This window comes from Polypterus senegalus, chromosome 13, assembly GCF_016835505.1.
Source record: "Polypterus senegalus isolate Bchr_013 chromosome 13, ASM1683550v1, whole genome shotgun sequence".
In the NCBI taxonomy this organism is placed as follows: Eukaryota; Metazoa; Chordata; class Cladistia; order Polypteriformes; family Polypteridae; genus Polypterus; species Polypterus senegalus.
In genome coordinates, this window is record NC_053166.1 from 91,271,965 (window position 1) to 91,294,671 (window position 22,707).

Here is a 22,707-nt window from a genome sequence, read left to right on the forward strand (position 1 = left end):
TTGCCCCTTGATTACAAGTCAGCAAATCTTACCACTCCGCCACAGAAGCTGCTGTATCATCCTTGAATCTTTTGTGAAAGTGTTTATTTGATCTTTGGACTTCAGGCTTCACACATTCTATAGTTTATGCCTACATTTTGTAACATTTATTACTAAAATATGAAAAAGTTTCATAATAATTTTTAATCAGAGACGGTTGAAGTGTTTGTCAGAAGCCTGTCTGTATAAGCTTGCTGAATACAGTATTGCGAGTTTGGCGGTATGAAAGAGCAGCAAATTAGAGAGAGAGTCGTGATAAGAATTGCGGACTGAGAAGTCTCATGGAAACTGCAGATGGAAAGAAGAGTTAACTTTGAATCGAGCAGTGCAAATCACACGCCAGTCAGATCTTGTTAAAACGCAGAATGCCATGATCACAGACGCGGACGCTGGGCGCTAACGGTGCATTGTGGAGGAGGAAAACACCATCCTGGAAAAAAAAGACAGTACGGCAAGAAGGGACAGCAAGAGCAAACGCTAACAGAGAATAACATGCTGTTCAAGGTACAACAGACTGAATGGCCTGAGTCACTGTCTAGCTTATAATAATAACTGTCTAAAATGTAATAAAATGGGACACTGCTGTTGTTTGCAAAATTAAGACTGTTAGAGCAGTTGTGGTGAAAGACACAGACAGCAATAATGATCCGTTTTTCTTGGGGAGTGTGGAGGAACCTGATTCTGAGAGCCACTGGCAAGTAAAACAACAATCAATGTGTGGTAAAGTAGTAACTTTTAAGATTGATACTGGAGTAGATATCACACTTATGTCACATTGCATATATGTGGCCCTCCCGAACCGCCCTCCTTTAGTTAAAATATCACTAAACCCCAAGAGTCCAGGTGGGGCAGTAAAAATAGCTGTAATTTTTTTTTTTTTTTGTGGAAACTTAAAGAAAAGGAACAAAGTACAAACTGTATTTTTGTAGTGGATGACAATATGCTAACAACATTTTAAGTAGATGTGCAGCATGCAGTATGGGGTTAGTTATTAGAGATAACCAAGTCAATGCATATGTTTTTGGGGAAATAAGTCAGCTGAGCCACACCATGAAGAGTGCCATTCCCTTTGATGCAAAAGGTGGGTGAGGAATTGAAACATATGTAGTCAACTGGGATAATATGTAAAGTAACTGAGCCCAGTGAATGGTGTGTTCCCAGGGTGCCAGTAATGAAAAAGAATGGAAAGATAAGAATTTCTGTGGATCTCAAGCACCTAATCAAAGCTGTTATGAAAGAGAAGTTTATCTTGGCAACACTAGAGGATATAGCACTGAGACTTCTTGATGCATCCTTGGGTTTTTGGCAAAACCCGTTAGACTCCAAGAGCACACTGTTGACTACATTTATAACTCCCAAAGGCAAGTTTTGATTCAGGCATTTACCATTTGGAATCTCCTCAGCACCTGAGATATTTCATTGAGAAATTAGCAAACTGTTGCGAGATAACACAGGTACAGATGTTGTTATGGATGATATTTTAGTATATGGTAAAGACCAAGCAGAAAATGATAAAAACCTAGAGGCAGTCTTGAAAACAATACAGGAGTCGGGACTGAAGCTTAATAGAAACAAATGTCAGTTCAGTAAGAGTGAACTGCGATTCTTTGGGCATGTTATTAGCAAAGAGATGATGAAGCCAGATCCTAACATAATAAAGGCAATCACTGATATGCCAAACCCAATAGACATTTCACAGCTTAGGCAACTTCTAGGCATGGTAAACTCTCTGGGTAAGTTTGTGCCAGGTCTTTCAACAGAGATTCATCCCCTAACAGAGTTACTGAAGAAAGACTCAGTGTGGGTGTGGGATGCACTACAACAGCAAGGAATTGAATGAGTCAAAGAAATGTTATCATCCACACCAGTATTATCCTATTATGATGTGCAGAAGCCCACAATTGTGTTGGCTGATGCTAGCAGCTACGGCTTAGGAGCTGCATTGCTGCAAATACATGGAGACAGAGCACAGCCTGTGGCCTTTTGCTCTAGAACATTGACAAAGGTAGAGCAGCGATACTCACAAATTCAAAAGGAGTGTCTGGCGCTGGCATGGGCATGCAAGAGGTTTGCCAGTTACTTCCATGGGCTAAGTGAGTTTGTTCTGTAGACAAATTACAAACCATTAGTCCCATTAATCAACATGTGTGATCTGATAAAACACCCCTGAGATGTTAATGTCTCCTGATGCATTTGATAAGGTTTAATGTAAAAGCTGAGAATGTTCCAGGCAAGTTACTTGTGGTGGCTGACAAATTGTCACGTAATCCAGTGCATGATAAGGAATACCTCAATACAGAGTAAGAAATGGAGGCCTATGTTGAGTCGGTAATCAAGTCCAGACTAGTGTCGGAAACAATGCTAAAAACAATTAAGGAAGCCATAAAAAAAAGACTCTGAAATATGCAAAGTAAATGAGTTTCTCAGCAGTGGTTGGCCTCATCATGGATAGGATTGTCATTCCAGTTGCTGTTAGAGAACAAATTTTAGATCGTTTACATGAAGGACACCTTGAGTTAACAAAGTGCAGACAATGGGCTAAAATGTTTGTATGGTGGCCAGGGATTGGAGTAGAGATTTGCAGAAAGGTGTCAAGCTCTAACTTTTGCAAGGAAAATATATCTACTCAGAAGAAAGAGCCGCATGTGCCTAGCGCTTTACCACCAGGTCAATGGTATAAGATATAGGCTGACCTGTGTGAGCTCTCCGGAAAGGATTATCTAGTGGCGGTGGACTATTATTCGAGGGATATAGAAATAGCACAGCTACAATCAACTACAAGTCAGCACATCATTACCAGACTTAAGACCATGTTTGTGAGATGGGGAATTGCACCAGAACTTTTTACAGACAATGGCACTCAATTTAGTTCCATGTAATTTGCTCAGTTTTGTTTAGATTGAGGTGTCAAACATATCACATGTAGCCCTCATTTTCCACAGGCAAATGGTGCAGTAGAGAGAGCTGTGGGGATTGTCAAATGCATTTTGAAGCAACCAGACCCCTACTTAGCCCTTTTAAACTATAGAGCTAGCCCTACTACAGCTACAGGGGAAAGTTCTGCCCAGTTGAGGCTGGGAAGGCTAAAACCTCACAATATGAACAGGCATACAGGTACTATTGGGCACCCCACCTTTAACCACTCTGCAGACTCAGGATCCAGCCAGGCTGGAGGAGTATGAGGAGGAAAATCTGAGGCAGCGGTGGAGCAGCAGCACATGGGGCAGAGGCAGAAGATACCTGTTGTTCAAGTTGGCAGATAAAGTGGCTGCATTCAAAGCCAAACTTGATTTACAGTTGTGCTTGAAAGTCTGTGAACCCTTTAGAATTTTCTATATTTCTGCATAAATATAAGCTGAAACATCATCAGATTTTCACTTAAGTCCTAAAAGTAGATAAAGAGAAACCAGTTAAACAAATGAGACAAAAATATTATACTTGGTCATTTATTTATTGAGGAAAATGATCGAATATTACATATTTGTGAGTGACAAAAGTATGTGAACATTTGCTTTCAGTATCTGGTGTGACCCCCCTTTAGCAGCAATAACTGCAACTAAACGTTTTCAGTAACTTTTGATCATTCTTGCACACTGGCTTGGAGGAATTTTAGCCCATTCCTCCGTACAGAACAGTTTCAACTCTGGGATGTTGGTGGGTTTCCTCAGATTAACTGCTCACTTCAGAAAATTCTAAAGGGTTCACAAACTTTCAAGCACAACTATATGTGGCCGATAAGTGAACATTGGGATTTTTGATATGTTTCAAACGTTAGCAGAGGTTGTTTTTTCTCCCAGCTGGTGTATGATCATCTGTCTCAGCTTTCAATAGAGTTTGAGCATTATTCCCAACCACAAAAGACCCCCGAAATAGGAAGAAATGTGAATTAGCCAGGTGAGTCAAATTTGTCTGTGCTTGAACAGGATCAACTGCTTGAGGTTGCAAATGATGGTACAACTTCAAATATCCATATGTTTTGGATGAAAGTCAAGGCAGAATATCCTGAGATTGCCAGAAAAGCACTGAAAAGTCTGCTTCCATTTCCAACATCCTATCTTTGTAAGGCAGAGTTTTCTGCAGTGGCAGCAACCAGAGTAGAGTAGACTGAACAAAAGCAACACACTTCGCGTGTCACTGTCTTCCATCGTCCCTAAATGGGATTGTCTGGTTGCAGGAAAACAAGCTCAGGGCTCCCACTGATTCTGCATTATGGTATGTTGTATAATTTCTATTACAATATTATAACTTAATAATAATAGAAATGAAATGTAAATTGTGTATAAAACTGCCCTATGAACCCGCCCTGAATCCCCCCAACCCCAACTGGTCCCTGGAAAAATTTGCTTCTAGTAAAGTGGTCCTTGGTGTCAAAAAGGTTGGGGACCACTGTTTTAGAGGGTAGCTGCTGATTGCCAGAGATATCATGGCCATGTGCTTTTCTCCCCACGCGGGGAACGCTTTCCCGTCAGAGCTGAACATGATCAGATATAATGCCAACGTCTATTGATTTTTAAAGTTTGTCCTGTTTCATTACTATGTGGTTGAAGCCACAGGGTACAGCTAGCACAAAGAGGAGCAGCCTGAGTGGGCACATGAATCCTAAGCTGTCCCCCCACACCAGAACGGATGCCTTACCTCCTTTCAAAGAGAACAAGACCAAAGTGTAAACACCAGCAGTGGTAACTTCTACTGGTTACTTAGATGACACACTAGCCCAGAAGCAAAATTAGGATGGAAGTTGTCTTAGAGAAGCAGAAAGCAAATGGCAGGGAACTAATGGCCCCAGAAGGAGGTGTAAGCTGTTCCTGTGCTAGAAACCAGATGAGTGCAGATTAGTGTGTTCAGTGAGTAAACCAGCCAGAGGGAAAGAGAGAGAGACCAAACAATAAGCTGAGAAAAGGAGTGCTTCTTGTACCTGGATGGATGGGTAAGTGCATGAGCCACCCAACCTAATAGAAACAAAGGCTCAACAACACTCTAGACAGGTGAGAGAGTCATTAAGGTTTATTGGTTTGAAATATGGCTATGAACCTAATGTTGTAAAATTCACTGTGAAGATGGTAGGATGTCTAGAAACATGATTAAACAAAGAGGCGCACAGTATATACCTAGTGGCTGCTTATTTATTATTTCAGTCTAATATGGGGTAGGACCATCTTTTTATCCCGGAACAGCTTGAATTCTTTAAGGTATACATTCAGCAAGAAACTGGCAACATTCCTTATGGAGCATTGTTCATGCTACCTCAATCACATAACATACTTCCTGAGGATTTTCTGACCACACATATATGCTTCAAATCACCAATACCACCTAATCACAAAGATGTTCTTTTGGATTTACACCTGAGGAGTGTGAAGATTAAAGTGAAGCTTATGACACATTTTTCTAATACAGGAAGGGAACAAGCATTGTTCCCTTAAGTTGGGAAGAATCGTTTCGTTTTTTTTGAGATCTAGCAACATTAAAAACTACCTAAGCAGACACATCATTTTAACTCATAAAGGGAAATTAGAGCTTTTGTTTCTTTGTATTTACTCTATGTCTGACACTTTGAGATGTCCCTTGCTTTTCTCTTCCTTGTGTGTGTTTTTATTTAATATAAACACACGATTCTTGTATTATATATTGTGCATGTATAATACAGTATGTGTATTTGTATGTATAGATTGCATGGTCTTTTTGGGTCAGTTGCAGTGTGCTCTGAGTTGGGGATCATTCAGTGCTGATCTGATCTTAGCATGCACAGTATTTACAATAACAAGACTAACTTTGGGGATTATTGCCATTGCATTGACAGTGTGGTTAGGGCTACTTTCATACAGCTCCAGAAAGTAGTGTGTGAATTCCAGCTAATTTATGAGTATAGTTTGTATGTTTTCTCTGTGTTTCTAGGTATTTTGGGTATCCTGACACATCTCAATAATGAATGTGTTAGGTTTTCTTGCAACTCTGAATTGGTTCATTGTGGGAGAGTGCCCTGTAACAGAACACAAGCTCAATTCAAGACTGACTCCTATCTTGAGACCAAGGCTGCCAAGATGGACCACAGTTCTCTGTGATCCTTATTTGGATGAAGCAATTTGATAGTTGATGGACTGTATAGTTGAGTATTGTATTTTAAATTCACAGAAGTTGTCCTTTATTAAAAGGGCCCCAACATGTTTAAGCAAATAATTTAAATATTGATTAGCTCAGTTAATTTACAAGGCAACAGTGACTGACATGACTCTGGAACTCAGATTGTTTCCTTGATTGATGGAAGATAAATTTAAATTAGGTAGGCTCAAGCAGATTGATCCTAGAGTTGGTGAAATGCACTGTTTATGTCCGAACACAAGATATTCAACTTGGCATATTGACAGGTTGTATGAGTGGCCCAGTGGAAGGAGAATATTAGAAATTTTAAGAGCGACAGCATTCATTCTTTGAAACTGAAATGTTTATATTATTAAACAAGTAGAATAGTGAGGTGTCAGAGAAAACATAGATTATAATTAAAGGCAGATGAGGGATCCCATAGAGGGTTTCTTAATTTACCAAAAATGGAATTTATGCCCACATTGTATTAAAAATACAATTAAATTAAGCCATCAAAACCTATAGACAGCCATTAATTTTTCAGACTACTTACCATATTTCACCTGCGCAATGTCTCCAACCACCAGTTCAGCCACAGGAATCTGGATAACATTGCCATTGCGAATAACAGTAAACTTTTGCTCCTGTTCAATGCGACTCTGAAGACCACGAAATTGCTTTTCTTTGCTCCAGTCATTGAATGCAGTCACCAGGACTACACAGATGACAGATAATAAGATGGCTGCCCCCTCAATCCAGCCTGCCTCTGCCTCTCCCTCATCTTCTGCTCCAGTTGACACATTTCCACACACTGAAATTAGACAAAAGAAATTGTAAATTTCTCCTCACGGGCTTGCTTCACAATATTATCCCATATTTTTCAAACATTTGTAATTTAAAGGAAAACACTAACTTAAATTGATTTTACAAAATTATTGAAGCAGAAAAAAAAAATATAGAAATTCTGGGATATGTATAATGTAGAAGGACAAGTTATGAAATCCTTTTCTAATCGACCTTTACCTAAAATTAATTGGTAGATAATAATCGACATATTATTTACAATTACATTTACATTTATTTACTTGGCAGACACTGTTATCCAAAGCAACTTGCAAAGAAGTAATATAATCGAGCAGCATTAAATTAAGACCTGTTTGTTCAGCAAGTCTAGCAATATTAAGGGTTATTGTGGCAAACTAAGCAGAGTAGGCCAGTTACCCTTTCTTTCTCTAGCAACAGAGTTCATCTGCTAGTTGGTTTTCTTGGAACAATATGTGATATAATCTCTCCATTATGCCCCTTGGGAATCACCTTCTATGTCATCAGAGCTCAGTACCTCAAATATCTTTTCTTGATCCTGATAAGCAGCAACTCCAGGCCTTCTGCTACTTGTTTTCAGAAAGAAATGGGGAAAAGACTAATACTTTTATTTTCCATCACTATCCAGATGTGGCCAAAGTTGAAAGATGTTGGCTTAAATCAGATTGTAAACTGAGAGTTTCGCCTTTAAATTCAGCTGCTGTTTCAATTCACATATTAAGTGATTCAAGATTCTCACTTGCATTCACTCATGAACAAGACCCAGGCTTACTTAAGTCTGAACAGCCAGCTCTCTTCTTTGAATTAGGAGTGATGTCTCAGATTTGAGGAGTTAAGCCTCACTGAGAACAGAATTAAGTCTTGTTGAACAAAAAGTCACTCAAGGATATGCCAGTTAAGTGAATGGGGTAAGAACAACAACCTTGTTCTTAAATAGCAGAAATGACATATTCTTACAGCCAAACTGTCACCTTTGGTGCTGTTCTGCTATCATGATCATTTGAATCACAAACATGAGGAAACCAGATGCAACCATGAGTAAAGCTCTTCACCACAACAAGATTATGATCCTTAGAATAATTTACTGTCATATCAGTGTTTTGATGACTAGCTTATTTACATATTGGAAAATTAGTAGTAATACGAAGAGCAATAGATTGCTGTGTCCAAAGTAATCTGAAGAGTTGAAGAAATAGGTGAATCAGTATGTTAATGATTAAGACATTATATAGTAAATAGAAAATAAGAAATAAGATAAAACCGTCTCATAAGCAAGAATAAAGCATTAGGGAACACAATCTCTGTTTAGAAAAAAAACAAGTGCTTTCTAAGTTATCAGATTTTAAACCCATCATTACCATTCCTTTATAATAAATACATAATCTACAGAATGATATCGAAAGAAATATAGTGAGATGTGGTGCTAAGAAAAAAAACTAAGATGATAGGCAGAAAACATAAAGCAGGAATTTTGTTTTTAGCATATGTTGTTAAATCTGAATTTACAGTGATGGAAAAAAAGAAAAGAACAGACATACAGTATACTGAGTGGAGGTTTGGCAGTGACCCAAAAACATGACCACCAAATAATCGTATAGTTCAATTCATGCCCTCCAAAACTTTGTTCTTGTAAATTACATCTACAATATGTTAAAACCCTCCACCAAAATAGATTTGGACAGCCATTTTAAGGGGATGCAGTAAAGCAAAATCACTAATTATGGACCTACCACAAGTTCACTATCAAAGTCTGCTTTTCTCTTAGTTTGGACCAGCAAGCATTTATCTGCACCTGAGCAGCTTACCATAAATAATTTTATATGGCTTGCAATTTTATTTGTGCCTCTAGCCTATCTTAAAATACAGATTAGCAGGAGGCCCTGCAACAACAAAAAATACCTGATACAATATGCATGTTCCATGATTTAAATATATTTCAGTTGATTTACAAACCCAAATGATATATCAGTGCCCAAAAAAAGGATGTGTTAACAGTTGTGGATATGTTGTTCCATTCACTGAGACACTATTGTGACACTATTAAATAGTCGAATAAAATGCTGTTTTACATTTGCAGTGCAGTGTTTAAAGTATCATGCAGTGGATGAATAAGTTACCAGTAAGACGTCACAAGCAGCATTCCTGGTTACCACAACATACAAACAACATAGATATTTCTGAATCAGTCTAGAGGCAGATGCTTAGAATATGAGATCTTTCAAACAAGTAAATAAAAATCAGTATAACTTGAAAAGAAGGAGAATGTAATGTGCCCTTTTCAAAATGATTGATAAATCCTATATATGAATATATCCAAGCTTTGTGTGTGTGTTTTAAAGAATGTGCCTACCTACCTTCGGTTTCTTCTCCAGGTGGTTGATAGAAGGATAAACCCAAAGAGATAATTGCTGCAATCTCCAAGATAATGAGGGTAACATCCTGTAGTGCTTCCCAAACTAACTGTAGAAATGTTTTGGCCTTTTTCGGTGGGATGAAGTTCTTCCCATAAATTTGCCGTCTCTTCTCAAGATCAACTGGGTTGTTTGAGAGCCCTGAAGCAAAGAGAAGGAAACAAGTTGCTTAACTTCAAATTCTTAAAGGAAACTAAAATATTTTAAGGATCCCATAAAGCTTATATCTTTAAATGATGTTAACTGTAGAAAGGTGGCTAATTAAAAAAATAAATAAAATTATGGCTGTTATTGTAGGATTAAACACTTAAGACACTGTAAAAAAATAATGTTAAATTTATATAAATAATAATTTATATAAATTCATATATATTTAATATATAAATAATAATAATAAATAAGTTTATATAAATAATGTTAAATTTACGGTAAAAAACTGGCAGCTGGGGTCACCAGAATTTTACCATAAAAAAGAAGGTGACAATATTTTTTGGTCTACGGTACACTTTAAAAAATAATGTCACATTTATGGTAAAATGCTGCCAGCTGGGTTGCCAAAATTTTACTGTAATCAATAAGGTGACAATATTTTTAGGTCTACAGTATAATTTTGTAGTAAAAACTATTTGATCTTTGCAACAAAGTCCAACAGAAGGGAATGCTTAACCATAACCAGAAATTCATATTGGGTAGTAAATATGACAATCAATAAACAATATGTATTGTCAGGGTCAAACACAAGTACACAGTTTGCATCAATAAAGTAACAACAACCAATAGCAAGCATGTACCATTTAATTATACACATTAAAAACAATTCAATGTTTAAGGAAGTTATGGCACGTCTGGTGGGGAAGTAAAGTTTTCTTTTGTGGTGTATGGTGTCTTACTTATCGAATACAACCCACCATAAATCAGCTTCCATAACCTCAAAAAAACCTTCAGCACACAGGGAAAAATAAGTCTGCTAACTTAGTTTAAGTTTTTTTCCCTACTATTGAAAGGTATGCCATTCACCAGGAACAATATTGTAAAAAGGGGGCGTGTCCATATGCAAATATCATAACCGGTGTTACTGACACAGCACTTTACCGTTTAACATTTTATGGTTGTTTATCCTTCGCTATTTAACAGTTTTACACTGTAAAATTAGCAGAATTTTTCAGTGTAACTGTAATGCATCAATTAACGGTATTTAGCATACTGTATTCTGAAGGTAGAAAAATATCGATTTTACAGAACTTGGCTGTAAAAAATAATGAAATGTATTGTTTAAGATATACTGTACAGGTAATTTTCAGTAGAACATAAGGTAACTTTCATTTTTTGCAGAAAAGGTTTTTTACTTTCACCATTTACAGTATTTTTACCAATTAAATTTGCTGACGTTTTTTACAGTGTAGGCTACAGTATTAAGCTGAACACAATTTAATACATATACAGTATCTAAAAAACAGGCAGCATGGATGGATTCACCATAAGAGTGACTTAGGTGTGTACACTGGTGTCCTATTCAGAAATAGTGCATATAAGAAAAAAAGAGGCCTAATAACAGGAATAATCAAAGTTGTCACCAACAGAACAGGCACACAAAGCATTTTTTTAATTTAGAGTTATGCATGTTTAAATGTAATTTATTAATGTTATTAATTAATAATGTTAAGATTTGTCTTCTGGCTTGTTATCATACATTTTTGAATACCAATTATACCACAGTGAAGAGTTGCTGTCAATGCAGACCCGTTAATCTGCACGTCCCTACTGCCTCTCAGAGCAGGGGGTTATTTTCTGTACATCGTTTAAATCATCCGAGATCAGATGCCTCATTTTGGACGAGTTAATGCCACTGAAACTGATTCGGGATAAGTTGGTTTTTCAAACGCAGCTGTGTAGTAGATCAGTCTAGCTGGATCTAATCATCTGAGATGAATGCACGCGCCCAAGTTGATTGGAAAGCCCATATATATTGAGTCTAGAAAACATGATCAGCAAGTCTTTGATAGGCTGCAACAAAATGACGAAAGAACGGGCACATTTTTTTTTCACACAAGCGGAGCAGGACCTTTTATTCGAAGGATATGAAGAATTTCAAGATTTAATATGCACAAGGGGTAACACAGGAAACACTATGAAAACCTGAAGGAAATATTTCAGAGCTAAACAGACTTTACAAATTGCCTGGCAAACTGCATTTTCAGATAGATTTTTCCGCATCGCCTACAGTATATAAAAAAGTGCTGCATGCAAAAAAACTCAAAGCAATGCATACTGCCTATGTGGTTGTGAGAGCCCGACTTCGCCTAGTTTGACTTCGAATATAAGGTGCTAATAAATCTTTGAGGAACAATATTCCCCCTCGGCTAAAGCGGTATCTTTTGAAAATTTCCTCCAATAGCAATAAGGATCTTGCAGATCGCACAAAACCCTCTCTCTATGAAATTCTCTTATAATTTGTGCACCGATATCAATTGGTTGCTCATTCATGAATGGTGAAGCCATGACTGAATGAATTCCATGCACGGAAACTGATTAAGTGTGTAAGCTAATCCTTGTTTACATAGAACGAGGATTTGGATCTGCTGCTGTGACAACACATCCAGCAAGAGTTTCGAAAAACTGACAGATCCAGGATCATGCTAAATCATCAACAATTACATCCGGCTAAATGAGTAATCCACGTACGAAAAATACCCCCCAGGTCATGTGGTGGCTTGTTTTGTGTCTCATTATTGTTTGGCTGGTAATTAAGGAAAAAGAAACAACTAAGCCCGAGTCAAGTTAATTAAAACGAAGGCAAAAGAAGTTAATTAACAATGAAAACTGGTCACTAATTAAGAAGATTGCTAGAATGAAAACCTGCAGCCACTGTGGTTCTCCAGAACCGGTTTTCGAGATCCCTGGTATAGAATGTCAGTTACCCAGTGACTTATAACAAGTGGGTTCTGATTCTGCTAGATGAGCAAGGTAAGTCTATGTTCTAGTGGTGTGGTATAAGTGATTACAATCAATGTGTCGATTCTGCACTATAAGCCCATCTGGGAGTACACCAAACATGGCTGTTAATGGGTTAGGAATGATTGAGACACCAAGGCTGTCTGATAGGCATTCAAAGATTTTTGTCCAGAATGATGTTGACGTTGTGCCTGCCCAAACATGGCCTAGTGAGGCTGGAGTCAAATTGCAACATATACACGTTGAATCTTGCCATGAATACATTTTGGACAACTACAAATGAGATAAGTATCCATGATAAAGGATTTTAAGTTATACGACTAATTGCTTTACACATATGGAGCTGGAGTGCATTCTATGCATGACTGCTTTCCATTACTTTTCAGAGATGGTAAATGAAAGATCTTTTTCCCATTTTAGCCTAGGATATTTGAAAGGAATGTTTTTATGTATTGTTGAGATGCTCTTTGAGTCTTCAAGACTGAGTAGTATTGCCTCTGAAATAGAAATGGGTTGGAACTTCCTTTTAATAAAGTTTCTGATTTGAAAGTAATTGAAAAATTGTGTTGGGAAGTTAAATTTGAAATGTAATTGGTCATAAGATGCAAAAACATTATCTATATGCAAATCTCTTAAATGTTTTAATCCCTAACATTTTCCAAACATTAAAAATATTGTGTAGGTTTGAGAGGGTAGATAAAGGTGATCATCTTGTAAAGGTACAACAGATAAGAGCTTTTCTCTCTTAAAGTGCTTCCTACATTGGTTCTATATTCTGAGTGATTGATTGAACAATTGGATTATCAGTATATTGATGTTAACTTGTATTTACTTGGGCACAAAGTAGGACGTATAAAGAAGTATGGCAAGATTTTATTTATATTGCCGACAAGGCTTATGTATATTCATCAATCTGTGTCAATGTCCAGGGGCCTCATGTATAATGCTGTGTGTAGAATTCACACTAAAGCATCGACAAATGGACAAAAACTGAAATGTGCATACGCACAAAAAAAATCACATGCATAAAACTGTGCATACACCAATTTCCATGCACTTCCCTCGTATAAATATTAATGAACAAGAAGTTTAACGCATGTGCACATGGCTACAGCCCCACCCCGACTTCACACAGAATTTTGCTTATTTTAATATACCAGTAAATATAAATCTGACCTTACATTCGGTGTTTTGTTAAAAGACAATGGTAAAATCACATGGAAAAACAAAGAATTTTAGCGAATGCGAAGTGGAGGGAAGGAAAAATGCACTGTTTACTGGGTTATGCAGTGGTATAGGAAGGAAGGAAAGTTATGGAGTGAGACTACGTGGCAGAAACACTCAAAAGTTCAAATTCATAAAGTTGCACAGTTCCCAAAATAAAAAAAAGTAGCGCTTAGATATTAAAGTCGGCGTGAAAAGGCAAGTTGTGGCCCACTGTCTGTTTATTCTGTTTTAGACAATATTACAAACGCTGACCCCCATGCAGATGATGCGACTCCATGCGGTCATGGTACTGCTGTGCCCACCTCATCTTTGGACGCTGGCTGTGCACACATCTCTGGCTCGGAAACTGCGGGGTGACCATCTGGCTGTGTGCTGACGGACGCTGTTTTGGAGTCACAAAATGCAATAGTGGATACTATAAGCAATGTGGCCAATGAACTGAGGTATATAAGGGCTGTACTATGTGATATTGACCACAATTTAAATGAATTGGTTAAAAAATAAATGCTGCATTTGATTACTTGTTTTTACATTCTTCTAATTACATTCAAACAAAGTTGTAACGCGGTCCGATTTGGCTAATCGTTTGATGTATCAGAGTCAGGTTCATCATACCGCATTTCTTCATGTACAGGCAAGCAGGACATTACATGCCTGCATAATGTGATACACTTTCTGTGGACTATACAGTATAGCATCAGTGGCAAGCAAAATAATGAACTGATTCTCTTCTCTTTATGTGGCTATTTGAGGTAACTCATTATCTTTAAAAGAACTGCTTGCATCTTGCTGCACTAGTTGGATAAAGCACCTGTGACTGCACCAAGCTGCTGTTTTTATAGGTTCTCCAGCTATATATAATGTAATGCCAGCTCATTCTTTTGGTGATTCATCCCTGGCTGAGGTAACTTGTCCGGCGCTGATGCAATAGCAATAAGCATGCAGCTGACCACTCCAATTACATTTAGAAAACTGGACATTGCTACGAATTGCGTTTTGATGTTTTGCAGTTCAACCACAAGATAAGAAAATCTTATATATCTGAATGACAAGTGGATTATATCATCTTATACACCTGGCATGGCGCAACTCTGTGATGTTTATAAAATATTCGAACGGTCAGCAAGTTCACATTGACAATCTCCTGTGGTTAAAAACCTGAGAGTGAACAGAACTTGCAAAGGAGCATGTAAAGCACAATTCTTCAAAGTCTGCCTTTGTAAAGCCAGTGGCAGTTTGGTACAAAGCTCCAAGAGGATAGCTCTTGGAAATTGAAATCGAAATAGAAGCCAGTCATCATCATCATCTATAAATACGCACTCTCTTCTAATTCTTCCATTTGTGATGTCTTCTAACAACGCTAAAGCAGCTATGGTAGTTGGAAAAGTTTGGCCATTCAATGCACTATTATATTGTTACAGAATGATTATAATCAAGTGAATTAAATTTAAAAATGATATGCAAATAATTTCAGTGTATTTAATAAATCCAGCATCACTGATGCAAATTGATAAAGAAAGGTAGATGACACAGAAACAGTAGCAATGCTTTGATACTGGGTGCCACCCAGTTTCTAAAACTGAGTAGAAATGTGCATACCCAAGGTAGGGGACTACCATGAAAATGTGTGTGGCTTTACGCCAAAATTTTGTTTTTGTTTTTTAAGTGAATTTATAGAATCAAAATAACAATCCATACAAGCAAGTCACGTTTAACAAAACTAGGTTCAAAACAACTCAACCCCCACCCATGAGAGAGGGCTAGGACAACATAGTGAAACTTTAATAGTATGAAAAATAAGTAAATAGAATAAAAAAAGGAAAGAAAATCCACTTCCTAATTGAAATGGTATTGATTAGATCCTGCCAGGTTTTGAAAAAGGTTTGTACAGATCCTCTCAGTGAGAATTTGTTTTTTTCCAGTTTCAAATAGTATATAACATCAGTTACCTACTGACTTAAAAGAGGTGGGTTAGGATTCTTCCAGTTGAGCAAGATAAGTCTATGTGCCAATAGTGAAGTAAAGGCAATTACAGTTCGTTTGTCCTTCTCCACTTTGGAATCGTGACTCCAAGGCTGTCTGAGAGGAATTTAAAGATTTTGTTCCAAATAATGTTAATTTGGTGCACATCCAAAACATATGGCCCAATGAGGCTTGGACTTGATTGCAACGTTCGCAGGTTGGATCTTGCCCTGGAAACATTTTGGACAATTTTAAATTAGACAGATGTGCTCAATATATGAATTGAATAAGTTATATGTTTTGCACATATGGAGCTAGAGTGAATTCTGTGCAAGGCTGCCTTCCACTCCTTTTCTGAAATGTTGAGTAAGAGATCCTTCTCCCACTGTATTCTGGGATCTTTGAAAGGGAGGGGTGTAAAAAGTTGTATATATTATGGAAATGCTGTCTGAGTCATCAAGATTGATCAATATTTTCTTCCAGAATAGAGATTGGTGGGAGGTGTGGAAAATTGGGCAGGGTTTGTTTAACAAAGTTTCTGATTTGGAGGTAGTGAAATAAATGTGTTGCTGAAAAGTGAAATTTGCAGTGTAATGTTCGTAGGATGCGAAGATGCTGCCTATGTACAGATCTCTAAGTGATTTAATCCTGAATGTTTTCCAGACATTAAAAACTGCGTAGTTTGAGAGTGTGATTATCGTGCAGAAGTGCCACAGATAAAAGCTCCTCTATCTTGAAGTATTTCCTACATTGTTTCCATTTTCTGAGTGAATTAAGCACAGTTGGGTTGTTAGTATATTAACGACTAGCAAAATACCCATGCTTCGCAGCGGAGAAGTAGTGTGTTAAAGAAGTAATGAAAAAGAAAAGGAAACATTTTGAAAATAACGTCAATGTAATTGTTTTGTCACTAATTGTCAATGTAATTGTTTTGTCACTATAAACATATATATATACATATCCATACATATATACATATACACATATATATACACACACACATACATACATACATATATATATATATATACATATATACACATACATCCACATATATATATACATATCTACATATATACACATACATATACATACACACATATATACATACACACACATATATACACACAAATACATATATATATATACATACACACACATATATAAACATATACATACTGTTGTGAGTGATGAGTGTTGGGGCAGTCTCCCTGGCACTGGATTCCTCCTCAATCTCCCCGTGGCTCCATATATATATATATATATATATATATATATATATATATATCGGGAGGAAGAGGACGAGGTTGCCTGGGAGGAGTGGTGGAGCAGGAAAGTGTGGGTTTGTGTTTGGCTTCTTTGTGTTTGTGCTTTGGACTGTGTTTGGGCTGTGTGGCACGGGAAGACGTGTCACACAGCTGAAGAAAAATAAATATTTGTGAGTGTGAACACGTGCCTCTGCCTATATATATATGGCGTATCGGCAGGATCCCGCCCGTCCATTTGGGTCGGAACCTATACCCGCATAGCGGCGCAACAGCACGGGCACGGTATATATACAGGCAAGCAGTCGGGCAGGACTGCACAGCACAGCGCACTGAAGCGCGCACACGCGGCAGGAGCCGCAAGCGCGCACACGCGGCAGGGGCCGCAAGCAGGCACACGCAAGTCAGCGGGACTACCCAACCGCCGCCGAGGAGCTGCTGCAGGCGCTTTTGTCATGGGGAAGAAGAAAGCCGGGCGGACACAGAGGCCAACTGGCAGACGCCGCCACGCTAGTATATATATATATATATATGGCATGACACAGCCAGCTCGGGGTGACATATAAACATATATATATACATATCACATACATATAGACTACATATACAGGGTCTTCTTGGCATATACCGCCGCCGCCACTATTAATGTTTCTTGGGCTGTGGGGAGATGAGTCACAGTCCCTTTACATTTTTCAGGTCCTGTCGGATGGAGAAGAAGCTCGGTATCCCGCGGGCCCTAGCTGAATACCGTGGCGGCGGGTGGCCAGCCTCCCATGCATAAGTGAAGCCGGCACCGCAGAGAAAAGGGGCGGACGCGCGGCAGCAGTAGTACTGCCTGTCAGGCGGACCCGCCCACCACACGAGGCTGCTGTGATGACTGACAGCAAGGCGGACGGCGTCGGGGGAGGCAGCAGGTGGAAACCGGCTGCCAAACAACCCCCCGACCGCTAGTCTTGCGGCAGTCCAAAGGGACGCAGGCGGTGCGGGGTCCCTCCTTTTCTCATAGGGGGACTCAGACCGCCAGTGCGACCCAAAGGAAAAGGGGAACGGAAGAGAAACCGGAAACCCGTACATAGAGCAGTATGCCTGATTGGAGCATGCACTGCAGAGGGGCGAACTACAAGCCCTCCTCGGAGGGGCGAAGGGCAGATGTTCCCCGCCTGCTTCCGCATGCAGAGGGCCGTACTGGAGGAGTCATGACTGTGGCGCGGTGGCCATGTCTGGCAGGGACATCGGGCAACGCCCCAGACCTGTTTATTCTGTTTTACAGGCGCAGCCGGAACCAGGAATGCCGACTCCCCATCCTGGAGAAGACCGGCCCTAGGCCGATGAGCCCCACAAGCCTCATCTGAGGGAGGGGCCATGTGATCCCATGCCCGGCCGGGGCGCCTCTGATGCATCGTCCGGGGAGCCATCATGGACTTTGCAATACCTCCCGGGCGCTTGGGGCAGTCTCCTGGCACTGGATTCCTCCTCAATCTCCCCGTGGCTCCATGGGACATGGAGTCCACCACAGCAGCCCGGTTGGGAGATGGGGTGGCGCTAGGGTGCTGCAGAGATCCAGCCACCACACTGGATCAGCCCCACCCGGAGATGCAATTAAGACCAGCTGGTCAGGCACCTGGATCACTTCCGGGTGGGGCATAAAGGCCTGCCTCCCAGCAATCGAGGCCAGAATCGGGAGGAAGAGGACGAGGTTGCCTGGGAGGAGTGGTGGAGCAGGAAAGTGTGGGATTTGTGTTTGGCTTCTTTGTGTTTGTGCTTTGGACTGTGTTTGGGCTGTGTGGCACGGGAAGACGTGTCACACAGCTGAAGAAAAATAAATATTTGTGAGTGTGAACACGTGCCTCTGCCTATTCTATATGGTCGGGCGCTATAAAGCGCCTTGTTTACAATACATATCTACATATATACATATACACACACACATATATATATATATATATATATACTCTTTGGGGTGCAAGCAACTGTTGCTGGGGGTGCCAAAATCCATCAAGGAAGAAAAATGAAAAACATTATTTGTACAAAATCTTAATTTATTTATCTATTCCTAAACAATTAAATGGGCAGGCTATTTTGTATCAGTGCAATACACTGTTTGTTAAAACAGATGACTCCCGCTCTTACGTGCAAGTCTGCATGGATATTATGAACTATCATATCTGTTTAAGTTCTATTTAAATTTTAAATAGAAGGAATTTTTATTTAGTCGACAGAAATATCTTTGGTAGGAATGTAAGTTAAATGTAGGCATCATTGCATAAATTTTTCTTCACTATAGAAATGTAAAGAGTAAATTCGCCTTACATTCCAACCAAAGATATTTCTGTTGATTAAATAGAACTTGAAAAGATATATTTTTTCGAATGCGATCGCGCAATTCAGATCGAGTTGACGTGCACTACATCGAGCCCTCATGCTATTGTGGTTTCGCCTGCATGCCTCAATAAGTCACCCTCCCCTCACTCTTACTTTTTTACCATTCATCTAATGATTACACTGAGTATGGCTGTACCAAAACAATCATTGATGGCGAATAAAGTATCCATTATTCATAAAGCTTCAATTGGTGATCTGTCTTTCTGCGTTAACCGCATATTTTTTCATACGTCTCAAACCAAGGGGATGCGAGGGTAAAATGAATCGGGAAACACTGATATATATGTATGTGTGTGTATATATATGTATGTATATATATATTGAAATAGTTTTACTGTGAAATAATGCAAAGAGTACACGACACATGTATCGCCCTAATTTTGGGGTCATCAGGCGTACATGCTCAGTGCACCCCCTTTCGGGAATCAAACCTAGGACGTTGGAGCAAGAGGCAAAGCCTCTTCCATTGCGTGTGTTAAAGAAGTTATGAAAAAGAAAAGGGAACATTTCAAAAATAACGTAACATGATTGTCAATATACAGTAATTGTTTTGTGAGTGCTATGAGTGTTGCTGTCATCAAGGATTTGATTATCATTATTTCTTTCAATAAGGTTCGTATTTGTAGGATGTGTTGTGTTAAAGTTACATTCTGTGTTTGTCAATCGTTGTAAAGATGACAGGTTTCATTCATCGATTCGTTTCTTACTGCATCAATAAACAGCTCGTCTTCCTCTTTATTTGAGACGTGACACACTGCATGCACGGGTTTTTTTTTACACTGTTTTCCTTTAGCGGGACATTGACTTTTTCCACCGTGTGCTTTGTTTCTGTAGTAGTTACACTTATGACTATGCTTGTATGTATCACACGCTTCATATTTTTTTGCTGCCTTCTCAATTGTGTAATTTGGTTTTTGTTCAGCACTCTTTGGAACTGTTGCTTTTTGTCTGTGCACTGCGTCAGTTCACGTGAGCCGCTCGGTGTACATGCATCAAAGGTTCCCAGCTGTGCTGGTGCCATCTCATGCGATGTCCACGGCTGTATTTAATGTTAGCTAAGACCTGGCACTTAAAAGTTTCTCTCGCAGTTTCGCTGAGTTTGTGCCAAACACCACCCTGACCATCTCATCTTCATCTGCATAAGCACAGTCCTTCACCCATGAATATTTAGCGGCAGTGTTTCTATTGGATTGCCGCTGACGGACGGCCTTTTATAGGCAGGCACTTACGCCTCCCACGGCCATCGAGCAGAAGTCTATTATAGTATATGGACGAAAAAATAGGTTCCAGTTATGACCATTACGCGTAGAATTTCGAAATGAAACCTGCCCAACTTTTGTAAGTAAGCTGTAAGGAACGAGCCTGCCAGATTTCAGCCTTCTACCTACACAGGAAGTTGGAGAATTAGTGATGAGTGAGTGAGTCAGTCAGTCAGTGAGTGAGTGAGTCAGTGAGGGCTTTGCCTTTTATTAGTATAGATAACTTGTATTGATTTGGGGTATAAAGTAAGGAATATAAAGAAGTACTGCAGGATTTTATTTCTATTGCGGACCAAACCTGTGTATGTTAATTTAATTTGTGTCAGTGTCCAGGTTTTTATAGCTTGTATTATTTGCTGCCCAGTAATAAAATTTAAAGTTAGGTAGAGCCATGCCACCTTCTGCCTTCGGTCTTTGTAGAGTCACCCTTTGGATACATGGATGTTTTGAATTCCAAATAAATGAGATTATGATTGAATCTAACTTCTTAAAAATGATTTATTGATGTACATTGGAATGTTCTGAAATAGAAAAAGAAACATAGGAATGATATTCATCTTGGCATCTCACTTTAATTTTTCCAGCTAAAGTGAGATGAAGGGTACATCATCTATGCAAGTTTTGCTAATTTTTTCCCATGCAGTCAGGAAAATTTTGTTGATAAAGAGATTTATGTTTACCCCTAGGTATTTAAACTTATCTGCGATGATAAAAGGGAAAGTGTCCAGTCTAATATTGTGTGCTTGAGAGTGCACTGGAAAGAGCACAATTATTCAAATTAATTTTGAGACCAGAACTCTTTTGAAATTCTGTTAATGCTGTTAGGATTGCAGACACAGTATTTTATGGATCTGGTAGATATAATACCATATCATCTGCATATAGAGACATTTTCTGTTCAAGTCCTTCTCTAATAATCCCCTTTATCTCATAAGCATTTCAACAATCAACTGCCCGTGGCTGTATGGCAATTGCAAAAAGCTGTGGTGACAAGGGGCATCCTTGTCTAGTACCACATTCTAGAATGAAGGAGTCTGAAATAATGTTATTAATCCAATCTGAAGCTTCTAGACTAGTAGACAGTAGTTTGATTCATGTACAAATGTTCAGGCCAAACCCAAATTTCTGCAATGTAGTGAAAAGGTAGTTCCATTCAACCATATTAAATGCTTTGTCTGCATCCAACGATATCATAACCTCCAGGGTGTTAGACTTTGTGGGTGAATATATTGCAATATACAGTATATTGGAAGCCAAGTGTCTGTCTTTAATAAATCCAGTTTGGTCTTGCAATATTACCGAAGGAAGCACTTTCTCAGTCCTTCTAGCTAGGACTTTGGAGAGTATCTTAACATTACTATCTTAACATTACTGTTACTTGGTCTGTATGATACTCCTTGTAATAAGTCCTTGTTTTGCTTGGTAAAGACAGTAATTAATGCTTGGTGAAAAGTTTTGGTTTTATACATCCCAAAGCGTGTGAGGAAATGGCATAATGCAACATTTTTGGGCGTACACACCATTTCTACATGAGGCTCCATGTGTTTATAGCTTCTATATTTGCCACCCAGCAATAAAACTGAAGGTTAGGTAGTGCCATGCCCCCTTCTGCTTAAGGTAGTTCCAGAGTCACCCTTTGGATGTGTGAATGTTCCGAAATTCAAATAAATGAATTTCTTAAAGAATGATTTGATCATGTATATAGGGACGCTCTGAAATAGAAACTAAGGATGGATGTTCTAGACAGTATTAATTCTCCCTGCTGATGTGAGATGGAGGGTAGAAAATTTGTTCACAATCCCACCCCTTCCATGTTAGAAGTCAACATCTTACTTAAAGGTTTTATCAAAATTGTCCCAGCTGAGGATAAATTTCTTTGAGTCGGTAATCAGGCAGACAAAAAGGTTGTCTATCTGTATCATTTATTACTCTTCAGCTAATGCTTAAACAAGGAATATTCTTCAACAACATGATCATAGAAACAAAGGATACAGATTAATTTTACAAACTATTAAATTTATACACCATGTCAATCAATGCATACATGCACTTTCATTGGTTCATTGGTTTACACCCAACTGATCTATATAAAAAGTATTTTATTATTTATCTTAATATTCTTATACCATTTTGGTTGAGCCACCACCCTTGAAATTTCTGTGTATATAACAACTGTCCAGTATTGTTGAATACAGGTCATCTGATCTCTTAGTCATCTTTCAGTACATTTTGTGTATTAAATTTTTGACTCCATTGTTCAGTTGACTTTTATCTTGTTTCCTGTTATGCCCGCACAGACTTTGGAAA

At 38.8% G+C, this 22,707-nt stretch overlaps 1 protein-coding gene across 11 annotated transcripts in view; it reads right to left on the bottom strand.

Annotated features, from left to right (window-relative positions):
- Positions 1 to 22,707, bottom strand: part of atp2b3b (ATPase plasma membrane Ca2+ transporting 3b) — a 577,105-nt gene that overhangs the window by 279,874 nt on the left and 274,524 nt on the right. For all 11 annotated transcript variants that reach the window (XM_039774297.1, XM_039774295.1, XM_039774293.1 and 8 more), the window contains exons 3-4: positions 9,297 to 9,494; positions 6,674 to 6,931 (exon numbers count right to left, since the gene is read on the bottom strand). In XM_039774297.1, coding sequence (XP_039630231.1) covers positions 6,674 to 6,931; positions 9,297 to 9,494 — 456 coding nt within the window. The remainder of the gene's footprint in view (positions 1 to 6,673; positions 6,932 to 9,296; positions 9,495 to 22,707) is intronic.